Genomic DNA, 26609 nt, shown 5'->3' with positions numbered 1-26609 from the left:
CATTAACATATACAGCATATTTTTTATGCTAAGCTTGATCTGTCTAATGACTATGCTTTTATCACTAGTAACTTAATAGACATTCTGTGTGTCCCCTTTGAGGTATTAGAGGTTGCCGAATTTCCCCAATGTCTTTTTTCCTCTCTGTTCTGACCTACTATTTCCAGTAATTGCACAAAAACTGCTGGGTGAAACACTAGTAATACCCAGTAGCATACATGCTCTATGGCCTTGTGCGTATGGTCATATTCCCGAATGAAGTGCCAATGTATTAACAATTGATGTTGAATACATAATACAGTAGACATAAATGTTAAACAATACATGTACAGAATAAAATACAAAGGATTAGGACAAGCTCCTTCTTAAACTATATGCAGAGGAAAAGCTGGAAGGATAGGAATAGGTTAATAGGCTGCTGTCAAAATTGCAGTGGTGTCAGTATTTTTGCAAAAGATCTAGAGTCCTAAAAGGACTGGTTAAAGAGGTTGTCAGGGGGGGGGGGGCTCACTTGTGATAAATATTGCTTACTTGGCTGCACATCTTCCCATAAACAGAGATGGGTGGCCAACAGCTATGTATTTAAAAGACTGCACGAATGATACAAGGATCATTTGTGTGGCCCGGTGCTTCACTAGTTGAGCTGTGTAAAGGCACTCTTAATGAGTGATCTTGCTGATGGGTTCTTGTTTGCGGCTGCAGACAGTGGAAGATCTGTTAATGTAAAAGGACCCTAAGCCTTCCCAAGACCTTAAGACATGGAGGGGGCAGGTGTGTTGCAGTGACATTGTGCAGCTAATGGACATCATGTTAAAGTGCGGTTTTGTCTGCAAACAATTGGGATAAACTCCTGAGCCCTCCATTTTTCTGAAGGTTTACATTTGAGATTTGAGATAGAATTTGAGATTTGAGATTTGAGATAGAATTTGACTTGACTGTGTATGTAGACATAAATCAGTAGTCAGATAACAACAGTCAGACTTGGCCAATGGGGTGATGCCCAGAAACAACTTTGATTCCACATTGACAATTTGACAGTGGCTTCTAAGGGGTTAAAATAGAAGGATCGGGGGTTTCTCTGCTCTTCGTAGTTAGAGCAGGGGCCCTGCTGTCATGCAACAGCCAAGCTTTTGCAATATTCGGCACAGAAGACCAGGGCCAGATTACTTCTGCCCCACTGACAAGACATATTGTGGTCATTAAAGAGCACCTGTTACCCCTCCGTGCCAGGGTGACAGGCTCCCGACCCCCCGCTAGAGCCCCCTAAACTTACCTGATCGCACCGGGTCCCGCTTCTTGATACGGTGCTCCTGAGATGAATCCGATGCCCATAGAGAATGAATGGTGAGTCCGACGCTCCATTCATTCTCTATAAGCATTGGACTCATCTCAGGTGACAGGTTCCCTTTAAGGGGTTAAAGACAAAGCCATTTTGGTTACGGACAAAGCACATTTTCAGCTCCAATAGTGCAGTGACACCTGTAGGTGACTTGTCATCCCATTCCAAAACAAGACTTGTGTCCCCTTTTTCTGTTTTAACTTAGTCTGTTTTTAACCCCTTAAAGAGGAACTCCAGGTAGAGGTTAAAAAAATTAAACTTCTGCAAAAGTATATAGCATTTTTATTCACTTCCTGGATTTCTATCGGCTACCAGTGTGGCAGAACCGTACAGATACAGTAATACATTGAATAGACACATATTTAACTTTTAATGTACTTTTAATAGAAAACAAGTTTTTCTTATCCGGAGTTCCCCTTTAAGTAATTCTGACTTAAAGCATGCCTTTCACTACAGCCGCTGGCAGACCAGCTGTGAATGTCTCTTGCAAGACAGAAGTTTGTGCATCCATGACAACAAACCACGTTTTCGTGGTTCGTTGCCATGGACACCCGAACTTTCGGAATAAGCAGTGGCTTTAGGGAGAGGTACCCTTTAATATTCCCTACTGTTGACTCTCAGTGGGTATCAGGTAGCTCTCTGAATATTTCAAATATAAACTCTAATTGGTTGACCAGCAGGTTAGCACACATTTTATGAAGAATTTTTGCAACAGTATTATATCAGTATTATTGATGGGAATCATTTTATATTTATGGCACAGTATGCAAAACAATCAGAGATGAGTAAATCAGATGCAATTCAACATATCCAGAATATTCTGCCAATTGTTCAGATGCTGGACAGCCTCCAAAATTCTGATTGGTTAATTAATTCTGTCATCATTTGCCTTTTGTATGACACACAATACAAAACATTTTTGTACTTCATATTCTTGTTTAACAGAACACAAAAATCATATTCTGAAGAATGAAGAGTTCTAAAGAATAAGTAAAACATGGCTGCTTTCTTCCACAGTGTGCAAACTGTTCATGGTTTGAGCCCTACTCTGTTTCCTTAAAGTGAACTGAATTGAAATGAGCTGCAATGTCACATACAACTAGTGGGCAGGAGTGGTAGAAGTTGTGGACGAAAACAGACATGTTTTTCAAACCATATTTTCCCATATTTCCTTAGTTCTGTCTGTGGGAAATGTAGTGCCTATGAGGCCCACCCAATCACCGTTATTATTTGTTGGTCATAGGGGCTCACCGTTAAATATAGGTCTAGTCTTTCACAATTGTAGACCTGTTTCTGCTTCCGTTACAATTATAGTAAGTGACATATGAGGTATATATTACAACTTTCAAGATCAATTATGACTAGGGATGGTCCGAACCGGCCGAGGTTCTGGTTTGCATGAACCTGAACGCTTGGCATCAGATTCCCGCTGTCTGCCCGCTCCGTGGAGCGGGTGGATACAGCGGGAGGACCGCCTGGAAAACTGGGACACAGCTTATGGCTATGGCTGTATCCCAGTTTTCCAGGCGGTCCTACCCCCTGTATCCACCCTCTCCACGGAGCGGGCAGACAGCGGGAATCATTACCGAGAGTTCGGACTCGGTTCGGACCATTCCTACTTATGACCTATTTTTGCCAAAGTGTAAAAATTAACAAAAATAAATAAATAATAATCCTCTGAAATGCTCCCACATAATCTTGTTGCTTTGTCATTTTCTCTTCCAAGCGCTCACACTCCTCTTCATACAATTAGGTAGGTCATATTAAGGGGTTTTCTGAGGTCAGGTTAAAAAATGCAAATCCTTCAGAAACATATGGTCCCTGGCTGCTCTTATTCCTGAGGCATTGATCAGCACAAGACAGCATAATAAAAATATGTATGGGAGATTGTGATATAGGCTGTAGGGGGTTGGACGGTGGAAATGACATCACTCAGGGGTAGCAAAGGTCTAGGCAAGCCTCCTGACACAACAGAAAATGTGTTTTTTCAGGATAAAGGGAGGAACAGGGGAGCTAGAGATAATACCACATTGAAAATGAAGGAACTATACGGCTTCCTGTCAGGTAAACCAAACAAAAACATGCTGAAGCTAGTATAATTTGTGACAAAACTGTATTAGAAAGTTTTGTATCTTGGGATGATGGTCTTATTTAAAAGCAATTTTCTGATTCTGGACTACCCCTTTAGTTAGTTTTTGGCCGGATGAAATGATGAAATGACCACACCTGGTTTACCCAGCTTTTTTCCCCTATCTGATCATTCTTGCTTCATGATATTTGTTGAGCCTAATATTTTAATAAATGCCATTTGTTTTTCCAGATTAAATAGTGAAAGAAATTTTTTTTTTCAAAAACAAATACTAGCACAAGTCTATAGTGCAGAGTATTTTCATTAAAAGAGAGTACTTAAAGAGCTTACCGAGCTGCTGGACTTGTCTCCAAGAATAAAGTTTCCAAAACAATGGAAAGGATTATGAAACTCCTCTAAGGTAGAAATCCAACATTGAATTTGGCAAAATGTTATTAATTCCAGTCAGCTGTGTAAAAAATAATGCAAGTATACACAAAATGGAAAGGTTATGAAGAAATGGCTAAACCAAGAAAAATGTCAAAGCGTCACATTAAAAAACTCAAAGCCATAGGACTTGAAAATTTTAAACTCACAACAAAATATATATATGAGAAACAGGAGTCAATGTTTGACAAAACTGTAAGAAGCAGTAAGTAAAATGGGATTAACATATAGAAAATCAGATTAAGTTGGGCTGACAAGAAGCAATCATGGAGTGTGAAGGATTGGATGAAAATGATATTTAGTGATGAATCACCAATTTGCATTGGTCAAAGCGATGATGCCGGCAGTGTTGTCTGGTGCCATCCTAATGTGACCTATAAAGATTATTTATAACCAGAAAAATAGTCAGTTCACCCAATAACTGTATGAAGTCCATATTGCACTATTTCCTTGTAAACAGATCCTTGGTTCTGGTCGGAGAAAACTGTTGGTCAGTACTCACTGGATAAAATCATTATTTATCGATGTACAAAATATAAAAATCCAAAACACTGCAAGGAAATAGGCACAAAAATCGAAGTGTTTTAGGGCCCTCCCAATGGTCCTTATTCATGATACCAAGTTGGGGGATTTCCAGTGAGGTGGAACGCATGATCTGGCAGCACTGACTAAGGGCCCTATTACACGGTGCAATAATCTGCCGAATTGCTCAATTTGGGCAATTATCTCTCCGTGTAATAGAGACACTGCAGCTTCAGTGCGGCCTGTCTGAGCTGACAGGCCGCTCTGAAGCTACAGCACACAGGACTGGGGGGGAAGCAGAGCACAGGAGGAGACAGGGAACTTGGATAGGTAATGTAAACTGTGTGGGCAAAGGCTGCACGGACATTGCTAACGCTTATCGGGCCATGTAATAGGCCCAGCAAGCGCCGATCTTGCAGATTGGTGCTCATTTACAGTACTGATCAGGCCACCATCAGTCCCTTGTTGTCTTAGGAGGGATTTTTCATAACATTTCTGTAAGATCTGAAGAGTATCAGGGAATCAGAATTGCAATAGCAGGACAAGAGCCAAAAACATGAAGAATCGTTTCTTCCAAGATGTTACATCTCAGATAAAGAGAAAATGATTGGAGCATCGTATGTATTATTTAAAGGGGACAAAATAGTGTGAGAAGTTTTTATCCTGCCTCCTGGAATTTTTGGATTTTATTCTTTTGTACATTATTGCATAAAGTAATGATTTTATCCAGTGAGTGTGGACTTCAGTGTTCTCTTTCTCCTTTTCCATACTCATTCATAATATAGTGTTAAAAGTTGGTTATTAGTGCCAAGGTAGATGGCAACAAGTACCTCTGCAGTGATTATGCAAGTGTACGTAAAAATTATGAATACTTTTCTCATTTCTCAAACGGGTTTGATGATAATGCATCTTGCCTCATTATTAATTGGTCACAGGATTTTCAACAAACTCTACATAAATCAATAATATATCATAGAACACATGACATGTTATTGATCTTAATAGAAGAGCCCATAGAAATCTATAGAGTGGATGAGAAGTAGCAGGGGTGAGACAGAGGCAGACTTAGCATTATCTTATATATGCTATTGTATAATCCCAGAGCCAAATAATTCACAGCTTACATTTCTTAGAACTGCTCTATAATGTCCTTCCTTCTGTTGCTTCTAAGGGTATGCTATAAATATACAGTGGGGCACCCACGAGCTATGGAACAAAATTGAAATGTATCATATAGAGCAGAAATCTGATTTCTACTCCTCAGGTACATGTACATAAGTAAAATTACCCTGAAAGGCTACCTGAAACAACAGAAAGTGTTATGTTTTACTATTGCACAATAGTCCATATCTTGAGTTGCCAGGTTTTGGATAGACCATCACAACTTCTTGGCCCCAAAAACCCGATGAGTTTACCTACCCCTGCTATAATGGTTTGTCAGCCCACTGTAAATGGAACCCTTATCATGCAGATGTTATAAGCTTCAAAAAATGTATTAGGTCTTATGTATATCCCCCCCCCCCCCCCCAAAAAAAAAGTTTTTTTTGTTTTCCATTTAAGAGAACTGGAAAAACAGACAAGACACTTAATATCAGCTTTGTAAGTAATAAATACTACTAAAAATAGCAGAATTCAGTTTTTTACAACATTTCTTCTCATTGTCTACACATTTCTGAATTAATGAAGTTGCTAAGCAACACACTGCTACCTTGGGGTTATACATAAATCAGTTGTCTCAAAAAGAATATTCATGATATGTTGAATCATTCCATCCCATTAAGGATTTTAGGGTTTATTGAATCTTCGCTTTATTTCCTTGTATCCAGCTTAGTAATTAAATTAAAAAATGGTAATGTTGCCTGCCTACTTGTATTCTCTTATATTATACGTAGCATATTGTATTCTTATTGAAATTGTGTCCATGGTAAGACCCTATAAACCAGATATTGTATGAACACACACTCAAAACCAGAAAAATAATGGTCTACATGGATACAAACCCATAATTAAACAATTTTGACCCACTATTATAAGTTCATGGGTTGCCAGTCATAAAGGGCATGCACCTGGTTTGTACATGCAGTGGAATTGAGATGATACATTTAACATTGTGGACCCTGGAAAATTAGACATCACAGTTTTCTATGGATACTGTGTAATAAGAGAGGCACAGTGTTCTATTAGGTTAAGGAATATTTTCTATATCGTGTTTTTCTTTATAGAGTTTTCTCATCTTTAATATTTAGGAGATAAGTGCAGAACATGGGGCCATTGTATTGCAGTAATTACATTCCTCTCTATGTGTCATGCATACACGTTCAGGGGAGTGACTGTCTCTGAGCATTTGAAGCCAGTTTGTCCAGCACAATTGTCATGTTCACAGTTTTTATTAGTTTGCTACTTTAACCTAAAGGCCCTATTACACTGAATAATTATCTGCTGCACTCGTCCGATAATCGTCCCGTGTAATAGAAGGCAACCATCAGCCGACATGAACGATGTCAGCTGATCATTGCAGTTGTTTGTCTTAAAACATGTTGAAAGACAAATGACTCATATGTCAGCGACCTGAGTAGCAGCGAGCGGGGAACGAGGAGCAAACGAGCACTGACATCGCTCGTTTGCTTCTCCAGTCGCTCCATGTAATAGGCTTAAGGTTAAATCTTGCAATAGAACACCATATTATTAGTTACCTAAATACCTACAAAATAAACAAAGTCCTGCAGCATCTAAGGTAGACACCCATACAGAAATATATTGCAACGTCTCTGTAAACATCATGCAATCAATTGCTGTTTAGACATTACCTTGGATGCTGCAGGACTTTATTTAGTAAGTGCTTATTTGACCATATTGGGGATTGGCCTGCTCCAGTGTGCATCTACCACATCTACCAGGGCCATTTTTTTTCATACTTCACTGCTGTTGTGCTGTTGGACTTTTTTTTTATTGTGTAATTACCTAAATAGTTGTTCTACCGGTTAGTGTGTATATAATTACATTTCCATGAACTTGGCTAGAGTCTAATTTTAGCACTCATAAACTAGGTTAGTAGGCACATGTTTTATGCCTGACAGTCAAGGTGTAAAGAAGTACATGTTAACCCCTTCTCTCCTGGGCCACTTTCTATTTTTCCACTTTTGTTTTGTCCTTGTGTTTAAAAGGCAATAGCGCTTTCATTTTTTCACCTCCAGACCCATATATGCAACTTTTTGATGACTTTTTTATTACATTTACTCTGTAAGATCAGGAATGGGACAATTTAATAGTTTGGGCGATTCCGCACGCGGAGATACGAAATATGTTTTTGTTTTATAAAATGGGAAAAGAGGGTGACAATACCCCCCTCTGACACTAGAAACCAGGGATGGCTTCTTACAGCCATTTAAATGCAGCTGTCTCCTTTGACAGCTGCATGTAAATGGTTAATTAGCCAGGCAATCCGCCACACCAGCTAATGCTCGCAGTTCCAGGTGCTGATAGCAGCCAGGAGCCGCTCACTGCGGAGCGAGGTCACCGTGTGACCCCTCTCTGAAATCCCCCACCTGCTGCCCCATCTAGAATTTTTTAAAAACCAAGACACATATAACATTTAGGGTGCATTCACAAAAAAAATAGGACATGTCATAACTCGGACGGATTAGCCAATAGAAGTCTATAAAACATGAACAAATCAAAGCAAGCTAGTAATTTTTTCTTTACTAGTTCAACATTTTATGCGGAAGTGGATATGGATGCACCAGGATGCAATTATGGACCAAATTGCACAGATCCCAGAGTAAAAATAGCGGACTTGGAAAACGCTGAATGTTTGAATAAGGTCTAAGCCATAACATTAAAGGGGTTATCTGGCATTAGAAAAGCATGGACACTTTCTTTCAGAGACAACACAACTCTAGTCTCCAGTTCAGGTGCGGTGTGCAATTAAAGGGGTTAGGGCCCTAGTACACGGGACGATTATCGTTTGCGATCGTTTATCGTTAGTCGTTAAAAATCGCTCCGTGTAATAGGACCCTTATCCAGTGCTACAAAAACATGGCCACTTTTCCCACTCTCTTATCTCCAGTTCAGGTGTGGTTTGCAATTAAGCTCCATTCAATTCAATGGAACGGAGTTTGAAACCAGACCCAATCGGGAGACAAGAGAGGGGGAAAAGTGGCCATGTTTTTTGTAGTGCTGGATAACCCCTTTAAGCTCGATTCACTTCAATAGAAATGATCAGCAAAACCCCGCCCAAGCTGGAGACAAGAGTGGGGCTGTCTTTGAAAGAAAGCGGCCATGTTTTTGTAGCACTGAATAACCCCTTTAAGACCATCATCCTAATATTGTGTCTTCCTTATGCTGCCAGTATGTGACCTGACAGTGCATCTACTCCACAAGACATCTTAAGGTGTTAATTAGCACCAAGATGTTACCAGCAGATTGTTTTATTTTCTCTTAGTTTTGTTTTCTCCCAACACATCTTACAGATTCTTAAATGGCGATCTTAGGAACTATGAAACCGTAAACTTAAACCTTTCCTGAGCAAGGGCATATTATCTACTGAAAGAGGTCACTGCCATTATGGAACTCTGTTATCATGAGGAAGTGTACATGATCCGCACCAATGTTTATGTAGGTCATATGTCAAAGTAACATCCACATAAATGGCAGAACTAAGGTTTTCTAGCTGAACATTTTGTCAGTTTCCCTTCCTATCGTGTATTTGATGGCATTTCTTTCTGAGGAAAGAGATACACTTATGCATTAGAACACAATAGGAATGGAGTGCGACCACTGATTATGTAAGACGGACAATCAATTCACGATCCCAGTAAATTGGTATAACTCAATAGGAGTTTACAGTACCCAGTGAGTGAATAATATGGACTGTGTCTTCACTGATCCCAGTGAATTCCTATAGGCACCCAGTTACTTGGTAAACTGGACACTTGGTTAACAAAAAATCACCCACAATCACCCTCCTATCCTATCCTGTCTGTCCCTATATGGCTCTGTTAGTCTCTCCCTGCTCTGCTGTAACTACCTGCTGCCATCCTGCTCTCTCCTCCACACACAGCCGACTGGCCACCTCCGTAAATGAATCACCTCATATAGAGGGGGAGGGGGAGGTGCTGACATTACAGAGGGGCCTGCAGCTGATTGGATGGGCACTAGGCATTATGGTTAATCCCTTTCTCCAGCCCAGTGATGCTCCAGACAGCTAAAATGTGTGACCGCTATTTTGTTTTTTTGTGAATTTCCTTAAAGGGGTTGGCCATAGTAAAATAGTTCAGTGTACAGTATTAGTAATTATACTTATCATCATATACTGACAGCAGCTCCCTGTGTTACCTCATAGAGCTAAAATCAGACTCCCCTCCTCCAGGCTGGGCTGCCCTGCTCTGTGATGAGATGGACGACATGGAGGAGCATGTGTCAATGCCCCACCCCCTGTGTCTACCACTGAGCCTGCATATGCCTATGGAACTCACTGGGGGCATGGCACAGTCACATGCTCCTCCATGTCGGCCATCTTATGGACTGAAACAAAACAGAGCAGGACAGCACAGTCTGGAGGAGGGGAGTCTGATTTTAGCTCAATGAGATACACAGGAAGCTGCTGTCAGTATATACAGTGAAACACTTACTAATTCTGTACACTGAACTATTTTACTATAAAGTGGCCAACCCCCTTAAAGCAACTCTGTTCCCACAATCTGACCCCCTAAACTGCTTGTACCATCCGATAGCTGCTTTAAATCCAAGATCTGTCCTAGGGTCCGTTCCGCTGGTGATGCAGTTATTGTCCTAAAAAAGTTTTAAACTTGCAGCCCTGGGTCAAATTGACATGGCCTAGAGTACCCATGCCCTAGGATTGCAACATCCCTCCGTCCCTCCTCCCCTACCCTCTTCATCATTAGGAATGCCACTAGAACAATTTATCCTATTCATCACCTGTGTGAACACTGTACATGAGCTGGATCATTAAGGCTCCTGTGCAGTGTGCAGACAGCAGATGAATAGGAAAAATCCTGCCCGGGGCATTCCTAGTGATGAGGAGGGACGGGGCATTGCAATCCTAGGGCATACACACTCTAGGCCACGCCATTTTGACACAGGGCTGCAAGTTTAAAAGTATTTTTTTTAGGACAAAAACTGCACCACCTGCCAAACGAACCCCAGGCCAGATCTTGAATTAAAAGCAGCTATCAGACGGTACAAGCGGTTTGGGGGGATCAGATTATAGGTACAGAGTCGCTTTAAGGAATGGGCAGGAATTTGCTCTAACGAACGAAGGGAGTTGACAGCCTGAATCCAGCAAAGCTTGCTTTGTTCATCTCTATTAAGTATATTTTTTTTACTATAGAAGTATATCTCCCACACATTAGAGAGACAGCAATCTAATACATAGGTTACGTCGCAGGATCACTTTGTTCAGGATCATTCTGTTTTCATCAATGTTAAGATCTGACTTTTTAGCTGCTGCATAATACATTCCACCCCTTGATAAGTGCCATTGTCAGAAGATAATCTGTCTTGTTTATACATATCCACATGATATTTTCATGTAGGTTTACAGTACATATATACTATATGTATTATTTTATCATGCATTTAATCACCTGTTTTCTTCTTGTTTATTTTTAAGGTGGACCTGTTATATACAGAATGTTAATCTACCCTCCAACACGCCGTGCTCTTATAGTTGGTTGTGGATTGCAAATGTTCCAACAATTGGCTGGCATCAACACTGTAATGTATGTGTTTTATTTTCATTCTTTTTACTAATTTCGTTCTAAATTAGATGATATAACTCTTATTTTCTTCTGTTGCTCCAATGCTGAAATGTAAGCTTTATATGGTTTATGCAATTAGGAGATAAAGCCCACAGGGCATTCCCCAGGCTTCAAACTCTCAGCAATGTTGGACCTGTCAATCTAAACAGTGTGGGCGTTTACATGCAGGAATAGGGGTGTTAGGGGAGAAGGGTCATAACATTGCTTGGCTGATTCTACTGATTCATGGTAAGGAGCCATATTGTACACTGCCTGTACTGTGCACATCTAAAAGCTGCTGACAGGGACATCTACTAACACATAATTTTGACACTATACTTTTAGAGGGAAAAATTACCATCTTGGCAATTATTTTCTTATGTGCCCTAATTTCATTAAGGATGGCTGATGTTATTAACAAGCTGTTTTAGAGTACACCTTTTAATTGCAAACAACAAAGATAACCAATGAGTCGAATTGCCAGAAAAAGCCGTGGTTTAGTAGAGCGACTCAGTCATAATAAAATTTAAATGCAGAATGCTAGAGACTAGTGTACACCTCATTTTACTGTCATGGCAGGATCCGTTGCCAAAACTCCAGCAGGTATGCCGTCCTCTAAAGCAAGCGGTTGACAAAACTGCCAGAAGTGCCATAGACGGCTTTGTAATACACTTACAGTGCAGTCTGCGGTGCTTCCGGTAGTTCTGTCAATTGTTAACTTCAGCAGTGCCAGTGCCAGCAAAAGGATAGGTACACTTTAACAATTAATGGGGCTACTTCTCCTGGTACATCCTAGATTACTTTTTAAAAGGCAGGGCAACCCCACCAAAAACTTTGTGGCTTAGTTGTGGTTAATTGTGGCCCATAATCCCAGCAAGGTTCCTAGTGAATTACTGGGTTCATCTGGTATCAAGTGTACAAATATAGTGTGTGCTGCCATGTCCAGTAATGGTGTAAGCTGCCTTTATACTAAACTCAAAATGTCCTGTATGTCGGCACTAAACTCAATGTATGACAATGGATACATAAGTCAAAGCCTTAAATGCTAAATATTTGAACTGGAACAGGTTTTCGATTATGAGTGATATTGTTTTACCAAATTAGAAGACACTGAAGCCAAAAGACACTAAAGAGCCAAACTGGACAAAGATGGAATGGTTTAGAAACTGGCTGAAAGGTATATTCCGCTCATAAAAACGTTTCATATGTTGGTGCCAATGGTGGGACTAACCAGTCATTCCGTATTAGTATTATCTATTTAGTCCCCTTCCCCCAGTTCTGGGCTGCTGCTTTCTGCCGAAGACACAAAAAACAGTGTGGGAGCTTTTCTCTCCATCTGCCCATCCTCCCCCTCCCTTCTGAGATGGCTGATGTGAACAAGTCCCTATGTGCAACTCTGTAATGCCGGTAGAGTTAATCACAGCGAGTTTATCAGCAACTTGACCTCAGATTAACTCTCCCAGCATTACAAAGAAGCTATAAAGTTTCAGATAAAGCCTGCTAGGGACTTGTTTACATGAGCCGCCTTGGAAGGGAGGAGATTGAGAGAAAAGCTCACACAGTTTTTGGCATCTTCGGCAGAAAGCAGCAGTTTAAGACTGGGAGAAGGAGACTGAATAGATAATAACAAGTATGAAATAAATTGTTAGTCTCACCATGGGCAGCAACATATCCCTGACTTCAGAATATGAAAATTGATGAAGTAGCCCATGATCTCTCCTTGCCATTCAGCAGCTCTAAAATGGACCCTGGTAAGATAACTCCTGTGGAATGAATGAGTAGGGTATTTCAGACAGAACAACTGGGCAAACAGTATCCACTCTCATGGTTTTGAAAATGGGGAAGGTTGGGGTTGTGCAAGAGACTTCAGAAAGGATATAAGTGCAGAAGAAAGATAATATTTAAATAGAGAAATTTGACAGTTGTGAAACATAAGTATTTGTAGAAACCCATTAGCAAGCCACAATGCAGTATAGACAAATGTTTCGGCAGGCAAGACCCCTCCTGTTCTTAGCGTCCTGGATAGACAAAATTCTAAATTTAGAGACCTTTTCTTAGGAATGAAGATATATTTGAAGAAAGTGACCATATATAAAGAGATTTGTTACTTCAGTTAAGGGAAGGCCAGCAGAGAGAGAACAGGGAGGTACAGGGTGCAGTGTAAAACAGGAGTAGCATGTATTCAGAAGTAGAGCTGCCTAATTTGGTCATTAAGCAAAAAGAATAAAATAACACTGAAGGAAATTATTTGGTAAGGTGACTTGGGCATGTGTAGACTTATTTCAAGTTTGTTTGGTACAGTGTTGTTAAACAAATAGTAACACAAACAAAGCACTCCTATGTTACACATGATGAGGCTTAACAGTTTTGGGATATGGTGTTAGCATGTGGGGTAATAATGCGTTTTAAGCACTTCTTTTCCTGTGGGTTCCAGCCGTAAAAATTTAAAGCATGACTGATAACACGGTCAAATGTTATTTTTTGTATTCAAGTTTTGTTTTAAAAAGATCATTCCCTGATAAAATCTAAGAACCTAACTGTTCCATTAAATTTTACTTAATTTTATTTTAACTTCACTACTGGGAAATGAAAACAAGGAACAATGGTTCCTTTCCTAAGAAAAAGTGTTTAAGTGGTTATGTGATAACCTGCAGAGAATGAGACAACTGCTCCCAGAAAATATAGTTTTTTGTTTAGCCAGCTGCCAGTAAAAACAGCTTTCTGAATTCCTAATAATTGTCCTTTTACATATGAGCTGTAGTGTCCCTTAACTTCACAAACTGCTGAATAATGCCATAAAACGTGTCCAGTCAAGGGTCTATTTAAAACTTTACTTACTTTACTTTAGGTCATAGAGGTGATAGTTTAGCCTAGACTGCCTCTGGTGAGGAGGGCTATGCTTTTTTCACTTTTATTATCATAAATAATAATCATACAACCAAGATTTGGTCACTTCAGAACAAAGTAAAAAACTTTGATATTGTCGCTAATTCCTGTTTATGATGCACTTTCTTATAGCGCATAGCCAATAATAGATTGAGTGGAAATCGCTCACACTGACAGACTACTACAAATGGGACATACTAAAAGGCCTTATTCACACATTCCGCAAAGTTGTCTGTAATTGCAGATCCGTAATCATGGTTCAACTTAGTGCACATTGATTTTTATAGGGCTATTCCATAAAAAAACAGAACATATGCCGTACGCATTACCAATAGAAGTAACATCTGTAATGTCCGTAAAAAATGTGGATCAAATCTAAGCAAACTAGTGTCATTTTTTTAACAGTTCAACATTTTACGGATATGGAAATAAATGTAATTAAGGATGCAAAAACTGATAATTTTTCATGGATCACGGAGAATAAATAGTGGGAGGTTTTGCAGACCAGAAAAATCACTGAACATGTGAATGGGGCCTAAGTGTGCAATTGCATCCACTAAACTGCCCCAAATCACGAAAATGCTATACATAAAGTTAGGTTCAAACAAAGTATATTTTCCCTACTAAACATTAATGTAGTCAAAGGCTTTCTGCAAACAAAACCTTGATTTTGTCCAAACATGTGACCACTCACAGTGGACTACTTCATATGCTTTCTTTATTGACTGGGAATTAATAGAAGCAGTAGAGTACATGTGCATTTAAGGCAACTTCATTACTAAATAGGACTTTACGAGATTGCATTTGGACATGTGTGGTCAGTAGATGTGGCCACTTGACATGGTCATATCCACCGACAATTTAAATACAACACTGGAACAATAATTAGACCACAATAAAGAGTTTTTTACTTCAGGAGTCTTAAAGAGACTCTGTACCCACAATCTGACCCCCCAAACCACTTGTACCTTTGTATAGCTGCTTTTAATCCAAGATCTGTCCTGAGGTCCGTTCGGCAGGTGATGCAGTTATTGTCCTAGAAAGACAACTTTAAGGGTGCGTTCACACATACAGGATCTGCAGCAGATCCGCAGCAGATTTAAATGTGCAGATTTGATGCTGTGTTCAGTTATTTGGATGAAATCTGCTGCGGATCTGCAGCGGAAAATCCGCAGCGGATCCAATACGTGTAAACATATGCTTAAACTTGCAGCCCCGTGCCCAACGGCCGTGGCCTAGATTATGTATGCCCTAACTTTGCACCACCCCTCAGTCCCTCCTCCCCACCCTCTTCAGCATGGAGAAAATGTTCCAGATGCATTCCTAATGATGAACATTGCACAGGTGCCTTAACGATCCAGCCCATGTGCCGGGCTAAACAGGTGGGGAATAGGAGACAATCTGCCTGGAGCATTCCTAATGATGAGAAGGGTGGGGAGGAGGGACAGAGAGGTTGTGCCAGCCTAATGCATACACACTCTAGGCCACGGCCATTGGGCATGGGGCTGCCAGTTTAAAAGTTGTTTTTTAGGACAATAAGTGCATCACCTGCCAAACAGACCCCATGACAGATCTTGGAGTAAAAGCAGCTATCCGAAGGTACACGCAGTTTAGGGGGGTCAGATTGTGGGTACAGAGTCGCTTTAAACTTGGCTGGGTAAATAGGCTTTATATAGTAACATGTCCCCCTGTGCCTCCAGTATGCCCCTTGTGACTCTATTAAGTAATTATCTCGCCCTATGCTTTCAATAATAATATCAAACTAATACTCGCCTAGTCCTGGTTCTAAGAAATACTCCTCTCTCTTTAGTCTTTCTGTGCTACAATGAAGTCATATCATAGGATCGGCCAGTGTGAGGATCACGCCCCAATGGCTCAATGAGCTGATAGCTCCCATTCCGCCACTCTACCTCTATGCACTGAGGGGAGGCAGTCACCTAGAAATCCAAAGGCCATGTTTTTGAGACTCCTAATGATAAAATGTAACAGTGAGAAAATGTTTGTCTGTGATACTAACTTGTACTAAGTTTGTATATATGCCGCTCTTAAATGCATCATTGTAATGCATGCATGTTTAGTTGTATTACAAGGATTGAAATGGAGCCGGGAGATGAAGATGCATGGTGCATGCATGTCCTCCTGTGCCTTGCTGGTGAAAGTGAACACAGGATTTAAATACTTTAGTCAAATTTTTGACACCAGTTAAATTTATTTTAGCAAATAAACTTTATTTTGAATGTGTTTTTATTGTGTTAAAATCCCCTGTTTTTTTCTTGAAAACTTGAAATATAATATCTTTTATGAGAGAGAAGATGCCACAGTAATACTCCTGATCTGATCTGATTTTGTCTATTGCCTAGTCTGATTTTGTGATTCTTTAAAACACTGGCAACGCTATCCTGTACCTTTCATTTACAATGAAACAATTGAAGGTTGTGGAAATGAAACACGGACTGAAGTATTTTCAAAATAAATGTTATTGTTCTCTAACCACTATTTGTCTCACAGCCACCTCAAGGGCAATGTAAAATGCCTTATTAGTAGCCATGGGCACAGTCCATTTTGCGCATGTATTGAAACATTCTACTGTCCATTAGAATTGCACTTGTAATTCCATATTTGACATCTTTACCTGCAGAATATATTTGCTAACAACAGATATCAATTGTGTTCTCATTGAGCATCTTAAGCTAATTCAGGGCTTGAGACTGGTGGCAGGAGAGTAAAACTCAGTAAGTGCCTTAGGCAGCCAGGTAGTGAGGCATAAAGACTAAAAATGTATGTCAACCTTCTTGTTGGTAATGATTAAATAAGCTAGAGGGGGCAAGCATATGGAGCTAGTTTGACTTTGTAAGCCTTGTGTTAAAACATGTCATATTTGATTGTGTCGATCCTGTCCTTAAATTACTTGGTAAGATTCAAACATTGCATGTCCTATTAGTAGCCAGTTAACATGTATTTAGTTATGGATAACATTTAGGCCATGTTCACATTTAATATAACACCGACCGTTCTGTAACCCAGCTGGATCATCCCGGCCGGTACTGCAGTTCACTTCTGCTGAATTCACACCCGTGTGTGCCCGCATCCGAATTCACCGCTGCACACAATGGAGCGTGTGGCCAGAGCCGCATGCTCCATTGCGTGAACTGACAGGTTCTCTGCGGTCCCTATTCAATAAATAGCGGCCGCAGAAAACTGCTATGTGTGTACACTCTGGCCTGGGATTAATTCTAGCTGCAGCACAATGTTAATTAAGTATTAATCACGGCCGTGTTGCAAATTGGCAACATGGCTAGGATTAATCCTTAAAGTGACACTGTTACCTCCTTTTTGCATTCTGACATCTCTACACAGGTGCAAAGGGTAAGTTTAGCGGTTTTCACACCTTATTTTATATCATACGTCATGGTGCTTGTTCAAGTAAAAAGTCATCTTTTATCAACTGCAGATTGTGTTAAGCGGCGGGGCCTCGCGGCATTAGCGCCACTTAGCCCCACCCACAACACCACAGTTGGCCCTGCCCCTCGCCGGCCATTGAAACAGGCTGGCCGAAAGGTCTAGACTCCACCCCCTTTACGCCAGCCAACCAATGGGCATCAAGGGAGCGGGGCCAACTGTACAGTTGTGGGCGGGGCTAAGTGGTGCTAATGTCACAAGGCCACGCCCACTTAATACAACCTGCAGTTGATAAAAGGACACTTTTTACTTGAACAAGCACCATGACGTATGATATGAAATAAGGTTTGAAAAACCCTAAATTTACCCTTTACACCTGTGTAGAGATGTCAGAATGCACAAAGGGGGTGACAGTGTCACTTTAACTTACGTTGTGTGGACATGGCCTTAAAATGGATTTTTACTGACCATTACAGTTACGGGCGTCAATACTTTGAAAATTTAACACATTTTAGAAATCTTGTCCCTGTCATTTGCAAAAACTTTTGGTATGTTAAAAAGACATGTCTTTGATTCTTTAAGGTCCCACCGATCTAGACGGACACATTGTTACTAATGGAAATACAAAACATAGTTTCCACTCACATGCCACCTATTCCATGAATAGTTGCAAAAACAGAAAATTTGCTCCGTCCTGAAGGGGTTAAAGTAAAACTGTAATTTCAAAAAAGTTTGCAGAAATCAAACTTTTTGGACAAAAGAGCTCCTTCTGTACTCATAAGGCTGTTTCCCTTCCTTTCCCCTCACTTCCTTAGGCTATATTCACACTATGTATGAGACCGGCCGTTCTGCGACCCGGCCGGGTCACGGAATGGCCAGTCTCTGCTCGGATCATCATACTACAGTACCGGCTGGATGATCTTTCTGGCCGTAGTGTTCTGAATTGGGCGCATCAGCATGCGCCCGCATCAGAACTTGCCACTGCACACAATGAAGCAAGTGGTCGGAGCCGCTCACTCCATTGTGTGAACTGACAGGGTTTCCTACGGCCGAAATTCACTGAATTGTGGCCGCAGAAAACTGACCTGTCAGTTATTTACGGCTCCGCATGGGATCCCAGCCGGAGTGCATACGATGTGTATAGGCTCCGTCCGTGATCCCATTGAAGTAGAGGCAGTGTTCACAAGCACATAAAGTACGGCCGTTTTGTGAACATAGCCTTAGGCTGTGGGCTCACACTGTGTTTTTGCAATCCATTTTTTTTATCCGTTTAATGCAAAAAATTTTGTGGTTAACCACATCTTTTTTGGCCCTTTAAAAAACGGATGTGTTTTGATTAGATTTTTTTTTTAACCTTTTTTTTATAATCAATCTTATAATTTACGTCAATAGAAAAACTGATCAAAATGTATGCACACAAATGCAAAAAAAGGATGAAAAAACACTGCAAAAAAGCGGTGTGAACACAGCCTTATCTGTTTATCAGTAAAGGCACTATTACACAAAGTGATTATCTGCCAGATCAGGCAGATATCGCTTTTTGTAAGGTTATGTTCACACTGAGGAATCTGTGCAGAATTTCAAGCAGATTCCATGTCAAAATGTACACGGAATCCACATGAAATTCTGCTTGTAAAATATGAACGTTTCTATTTTCCATTGTGTATAATAGGCTTTCCGCTCATTTGCGCACCAAGTGGAATTTCCATTCGGTCATGGAACCGTGTAAATTCGGTCGTGGATCCGTGTTCTGCCTCAAGAGTTGACATGTAAATTCATTGGGCTGATTCCACTAGAGAAATCCTATATAAGTCAATGGGGCTTGAATTCTGCTTGAATTCCGCTCAACTTCTGCCAGAAAACTTTTCTTTTCAATTACTTGCCTATTCCTTGTGGCTTCTTTAGTGTGAAAATACCCTAATAGAGCCAGTGATTATCTGATGAATGAACCTGTCAATGTGTGACCTATAGCTAAGTCACCCTTTCATGACCCAGCCCAAAATGGCCTAAATGATGGCCAATTTTCATTTATGCGTTTTCGTTTCTTTTCTTCTCCCCTTCTAAGAGCTAAAGCGCTTTCATTTTTCTATCTATAAGGCCATGTTAGGGCTTGTTTTTTTAAGGAACAAGTGTACTTTGTAATGACATCTTTTAATCTACTATAAAATGCATGATGGAACCCCCCAAAAATGCAATTTTGTAACTTTTGGGGGGTTCCCATGTCTACGCAATGCACTTTACGGTAAAATTTAAATTATACCTTTTATTCTATATGTCAGTCTGATCACAACAATATGTATGTTTATTGCTTTTCTAATGTTTTTCGTTTTTTTACAGAAAGCTTTTTTTTGCAAATAATTATTAGTAACATGGCCCTTTTGTGACAGTTTTAGTTTTTCACCTACGGGGCTATATGGGGTGTCATTTTTTGCATGATGATCTGAGTATCGATCACTGTTATCTGCATTCTGCACATAGAGCCTGCCTGTGACAGACTCTTTGAGGAGAACACTGATCGGACTACACGGAGGTAAGAAGATCCTGAGCTTGCTTCATACCGCTGCACAAGCTATTGGTGTACAGGTACGTCATGGGTCGTCTGATGACAGGCACCCATGCCTTACCTGTACGGCAAAGGTCATCTAGGGGTTAAAGCAAAAGGGTGCATGAACAATCTCGCAGTGGCCACACAAACATCATACAGTGTAGTAAGCTATGCAAAAGAGTGCCGATTTACCAGGTGCGTGCTCTTTTACACCGCAGCTTTGGTCGTGTAATATGATCTTAAGAGAAAGCCATCAACAGCAGAGTGAGTATGAGCTTACACTGCACATACAAATCTATGGAGGGGAGGAGTTAAGGGGCATAAGTGAATGGGAAGGGCTGACAAACAGCGTGTGAGGTTTCCAGGCTTTATGCCCAAAGAAAACGCTGGATTCACGGGTTGGACTGCTCAGTACAGTACCAATATGCCCAGGGTTGTCTAGGGGTTAATACTACAAGGCACCTTAGAAGTAAGGAGACATCTTTAACGGTTCAATAATTTTTATTGGAAGGTTTTACAATTTTTCAAATACACGACAAACAGTACAGTGATGTGAATATTGGAAAAACAATCATAGTGTTGATTGATAAATAAGCATAAACGATATAATGTTGCAATAGGTGCAGGTGTGATGGTGGGTATGTATGCAAACAGATGTGGCTATAACAACAAATGATGTAAGACGTCCACACTAGCAAAGTGTTGTATGTTGTATCTCGGGTCGAGAACCGGCTGGAAAAACACACCTGAACAAAGAACACATAACAAGGACGAGGACCAACAGCTACACACTTTAAGGTGCTACAATCAGAGGACAAACTCAGGACAAACAGTCAGACAACCGTGCTAGGTGCAAGGAGCTAGACATATAACCTGAGTGTAAATTCCTTCCCGCTAGTAAAAAGATCCGCATCTAATTAAGTAGCCTCTGAAAGTCTACACCAATTTGCTACTAATGGTCCCAATGCGAGTCAAGTAGTAAGTTGTATTCCTTAATAATGTCTGCCATTTTCTTCTCCGCTCTTTGCTCTCTCAATTCCACCGCCTGAACAGATTCTTTAATAGCGGCAATGGTCTGGTTAAAGACAGCTTGCATGGACAGTTTTAGTGTCATAAACATGCTTTTCAATTACATATTGGTTATGGGAGCAGAAGGAGCAAACAGTTCATCTGCAGTAATGTCAGTAGCCATTATGAAAGCATTCTCAAAAGAGGGAGAGTCCATGGAAAATACAGGCAGAGGTGATGCAGACACCAGGAAATTATGAGTAGGCACTGTAGAGGACTGAGAGCCCATAGAAGCACAGGCAGAAGTCGCGCCAACTGTAGGCATAGCAAGTGAACGTTTCCCCCGTCTTTTGCTAGGGGAGTGAGATGGAGCATGTGATGGAGAGTGAGAGTCTATGGAGGAAGGTTTATGGTGTCGTTTAGATTGAGGAGTCGGCCGTGAGAAAGACTCAGGAGATTGAGAGAGAGTAGACCCTCTGCGGTATGTCACTTCCTTACCCGATGCCGGTGGAGCCTGTCACACTGTCCAGACAGCGGCTCTGAGGAAGTCCATGAAAGAAGCCGCGGGGAGACCGGCGCCATCTTGTTTAGTTACTGCAGCAGGGAGGGAGGATTGTATCCGTCTCCGGGCAGCCACCGTCGTTTTCTTGAAGGTTTTTCCCATGGTAGAATAGGAGTAGAGAGTCAGTAGATGTCCGGGTGTAAAATACAGGGTGTTCAATTCAATGTAACAGTCGCTTAGAAGACATCTTTAAGGCATACGAATCCAAGACAGAGGTATTCAAAATGGCTGCCATGTTGGTGACATGGCCTAACAGATTTTCCTATACACCCACAACTTTGGATCATTGTCCGCCAAACTGGTGTCATGGTATAACCACATAATCCAACACTTAGAAGTAATAAATTCCCCTTTCTGTGCTGCACTAAAAAAAGGGGGGGGGGGCTAGTTTGTGAAATATTTAAGGCAGCACAGTAAAATAAGATAAAGGATGGCTTGGGGACTACAGTGGGTTTCATGATGTTAGAGCTCTTCTTACGATCATATGTTACTTTTAAGTTGTATTTTTATAACTAAAGTGATATAAGAACAAAGTTATCTTAGCAGACTCTTGAAAGTTAGATCGAAAACTCAGAATTACATTGATAAGCTATAGAGCAATAATTTATGAGCATTTAGAAGATTCCCTGACAAATTCTTGACGTGAAATCAATCATTTAATTAAGTATTATTAAAGTTTAATGCATTTTATCCAGTCATATCACTTCATATTACAAAATCAGTTTGAGGCCCCTTTTCTTCATTTCCCAGAAGACTTTAATCATTTTCTTTTTGTGTGCTCATCCATGCAGATATGAGTCACATCTGCTAGCTAGCAATCCATGTAGTTGTAACATAATAGAGGAGGATTTCACAATATAGCATTCTAGAATAAGGAACGTTTACTCAGTAGCTTTTCCAGACTGGCTTATATTGTGTAATTTCTTGTTGTTTACAGCATATAAGTCTCCATTTCTGGCAGTCTGAATTAACCAACTAATCAATTACATTACAATGCTGGGCAATGTGTCTAGATATGACCTTACCCCTTTAAGGAATGCACCATACATTTACAGTGGCGAAAGAGGGTCAAAAGCAACAAGACAGTTAGAAATGCAGCTAAACTTTCTAGCATTTTAACTTACCCCCCAGTGCTAGATTCACAAGTTGCAGTGCTTGTGACCTGGGGTGAACTGCTGTATAGTACCCCCCATGCTGCTGTTGCTGCTTCTGAAGTTGTATCTCCACTGTGTGTGCAGCATATGGGAGACATAATAGCAGCTAGTCTCCACCCACTAGCTTAGGGAGAATGGAAAAGTAGTGATGCAGCCTTCAGAGGGGAAAAATGCCATACACAAATTATATAATGGAGAAAAACAGGGATACTCTGCATACACGCAAGTGTACCCTGAAAAATAATTCCAGATATGCCTTTAGGCTGGGTTCACACTACATATATTTCAGTCAGTATTGTGGTCCTCATATTGCAAACAAAACCAGGAGTGGATTAAAAACACAGAAAGGATCTGTTCACACAATGTTGAAATTGAGTGGATGGCCGCCATTTAATGGCAAATATTTGCTGTTATTTTAGAACAACGGCTCTTATATTGAAATAATGGCAGTTATTTACTGTTATATGGCGGCCATCCACTCAATTTCAACATTTTGTGAACAGATCCTTTCTGTCTTTTTAATCCACTCCTGGTTTTGGTTGCAATATGAGGACCACAATACTGACTGAAATATACGTAGTGTGAACCCAGCCTTAAGGTCATACAAAACTATGTTCTACCCTAATAGAAAAAAAAATGGTGGGAACATAATAAAGCTATACTTACCTGTCCTGCCCCTGCCAGGACGCTTTCAGCCTAGGGCCTCCTGTTTCTCCTGGCTTCCTTTGTCGTTTCTGGCATTTCTTAGCCGGGTTGTGATGGGGGTCCATAAGCAGTGACTCTGTGTGGGCAAATATGATGACTTTATTATGTTCCCCCACCCCCCTCACTGGATAATCACTTTTCACCAAAGTCATCCTTTAAGTTACTGGTAATTCAAAAAACAAATTGTCCTCAGACATGGTAATAGCATAAAAAGTAACACCAAACCTACAAACAATAACATCATTTTTGCATAATGCTGTTTAACAGTAGTCTCTAACCTGAGGCAAACCAGCTGTTGGAAATCTGCAACTCCCAGCATACCCTTACAGCCACAGACTCAGGGTGTCTTGGGAGCTGTTGTTTCTGAGCCTCAAGACTCCAGATTTGTGAGCCCTGTTATATAATAACATGGACTTTACTAGCCTTAGCTTTTCGTTAGTATGTGCATGTGTGAAAGCAGGACAGTTAAAGGAGAAGTCCGGCTAAATTTTTTATTAAAGTATTTTATTGCCCCCTAAAAATTATACAAATCACCAATATACAATTATTACGGGAAATGCACCTAAAGTTTTTTTTTTCCCTGCACTTACTACTGCATCAAGGCTTCACCTCCTGGATAAAATGATGTCACGACCCGACTCCCAAAGCTGTGCGGGCTGTGGCTGCTGGAGAGGATAATGGCAGGGGGACACTGAGGGACACAGGGCACTGGAGGGACACTGAGCATCCCTCTGCCATCATCCTCTCCAGCAGCCACAGCCCGCACAGCTCTGGGAGTCGGGTCGTGACATCACCATGTTATCCAGGAAGTGAAGCCTTGATGCAGTAGTAAGTGCAGGGAAAAAAGCACTTTATAAGCATTTTCCGTAATAAGTGTATATTGGTGATTTGTATAACTTTTGGGGGGTAATACAATACTTTGATAAAATATTTTACTGGACTTCTCCTGAGTAGATAAGGGATAGCAGCATTCAGGCCCATTAATAGTGTCTTCTGCATTGTGGCATTCCTGTGTGATCCTTCCTAGAAATGTAGTACTAGACAGCCAACTGGGTGTTACAATTCTCATTGGGAAAGGGGTATGTTCCTGTGCAGTCTGGCACTGGTTGGACAATGGCAGTGTGCTGGTAACTGGTAACATCCAGTTGTTGGTTTATATATTTCTATAACAGAGGAACCTCAAAACACAAAGCTAGCTCCAGTCATTTAACCCTGTAGAAACTGCTGTCAATGTTGACTCTAGCATCTAGGTGATAAGAAGTCGCACACTGGTTACTTCTGTTGTAAAATCCCCCCCTCCCCCCTGGCAATGCCAATACAAGGGAAACTGATTGGATATCATGGTAATCAGTGACTTCTAAAGCCCTCCGTGGTTGCCATGATAGGAGTCTTGTCACAGTTTGCCTATGTAATAGGACATTTGCTATTTGACAGTTTACCGCAAAATGTGTTTTTAGTGACCTGTACAAGCAATAAAGAGATTGCATAATAAAAGTACAACCTGTATTAATAGAATTTTACCTGTAGCATTTTTGCATCCTGTTTTACTGGTAAATGTGCCCAACAAGAAAAGTATTTTTAACAGGATGCTAAAATGTGCAAAGCTTTTGAGCCTCAATTTGATTTTTAAAAAACTTTTGAAACAGTTTTTCATTGATAAACTTTTTTTTGGCTACAGCAAAAGCTATAGTCCAGCACATGGCTATCCATTTATGCCCCAAAATATGGCACACAAAATTTGTCTGTAAATGGCTGAAAAAGGGACGGTGTATTTAAAAGAGTTATCTCTGTAATATAAAAATTGCAGTTCAGCTGGGGGATGTGATGTCACAGAAACCAGGAGATAGAGGATACTAGTGGAGGACCAGGGACATCATCATGGCAACAGCAAAGGACGGGAAAGGGTGTGCATAACTTGTTTATTATGTTTACATCTCACTCTACTGTTTTTGTTATTTTGTGCAAACAGACAGCTTTTTGCCCATTTTTTTCACTTGTAACAGTTGTTTTAGCCTTAAGGCCCTATTCCATAGAACGAATATCGGCTGTATTCAGCAGATATCGGCCGCTACGGACGATAATCGTCCCGTGGAATAGAGTGCAACGATCAGCCGGCATCATTCATGTCGGCTGATCGTTGCAGTCGGTTGTTCTCCAACATGTTGAAAAACATGCGACTGATACAGCAACGATCTGCTGCCATCGCTCCGTTGAATAGGAGCATCGGCAGCAGACGCTGCTGTATCCTATGGGCTGCCCGGACGATCAGCGATCACCCGGGCAGCCGCCCCCGCAGCTTCCCGCCGCCCCTCCCGCACTCACCTGCTCGCTGCTGCCTCGTGGAATAGCGGTGGCAGCGAGCGGGGAACGAGGAGCAAACGAGCGCTGAGAGCGCTCGTTTGCTCCTCTAGACGGCCCGTGGAATAGGGCCATTAATCTCTGTATCTAAACAGCCCGGTCCAATACATCAGTATTCTATGAAAAGAAACACAGCTGTTATTGCTGTATTCAAATTCGGAGCTACAGAGACAAACCCAATTGTTATCTTGCCCACTGTCCAATAAACTATTAAATCCTCTAGGAAGCCTACTATCTTTTAATATTACATTTGTTTATCCCCTTTCATTTTAACCATGTTGCATGTAAAAGGCAAGGCTTTTAGCTTTGACAGCAAGACCTATAGTTGTTTCTGTAAAACGCCTCCACGTGCATAAGCTGCCAGTTCCGGAGGTGAGTGAAGACAGCTGATGTGAAAAGAGCTCGCCATGTACCTTTACTATAATGATGGCTGCAGTTTCTTTATATTTAGATGTTTACTGAGACACTTGTAGACTTTTATGGGCAAATGCTTTTGTCTCAACCCTTATGCCACCACATCTCCCCTACTTTTATGGAAATAGTTTAAAGAAAAGTATGTTCAATTAGTCAGAGCCTAGGTTACCCCTTGGTACCAGGCATATATTTTGTATTTGTGATTATAAGCTACCTAATTAACTATTTGCTGTTCCACAAAACAAAATGCTGCTCTCCAAAAAATGAACACTTATAATTTTCCAGTAAGTTTTCATTCATATCCAGTATATGAACAATCTAAAAAATATAAGCACTGTAATGTAAAGAAAAACATTATTTTGTAATAGAATTTAAGTGTGTTATTGCTCCTTATAATGTTCACAGAGGACTGAGTATTGTGCAGTCAGTGCACAGTAATATAGT

General features: G+C 40.7%; 1 protein-coding gene across 2 annotated transcripts in view; it reads left to right on the top strand.

Annotated features, from left to right (window-relative positions):
* SLC2A13 (solute carrier family 2 member 13) overlaps nucleotides 1–26609 on the top strand; it is a 163907-nt gene that overhangs the window by 105857 nt on the left and 31441 nt on the right. For both annotated transcript variants that reach the window (XM_069977256.1, XM_069977253.1), the window contains exon 4: nucleotides 11008–11116. In XM_069977256.1, coding sequence (XP_069833357.1) covers nucleotides 11008–11116 — 109 coding nt within the window. The remainder of the gene's footprint in view (nucleotides 1–11007; nucleotides 11117–26609) is intronic.

Source organism: Dendropsophus ebraccatus, chromosome 1 (assembly GCF_027789765.1).
Source record: "Dendropsophus ebraccatus isolate aDenEbr1 chromosome 1, aDenEbr1.pat, whole genome shotgun sequence".
In the NCBI taxonomy this organism is placed as follows: domain Eukaryota; kingdom Metazoa; phylum Chordata; class Amphibia; order Anura; family Hylidae; genus Dendropsophus; species Dendropsophus ebraccatus.
This window is presented reverse-complemented; position numbering and strand designations above follow the sequence as displayed.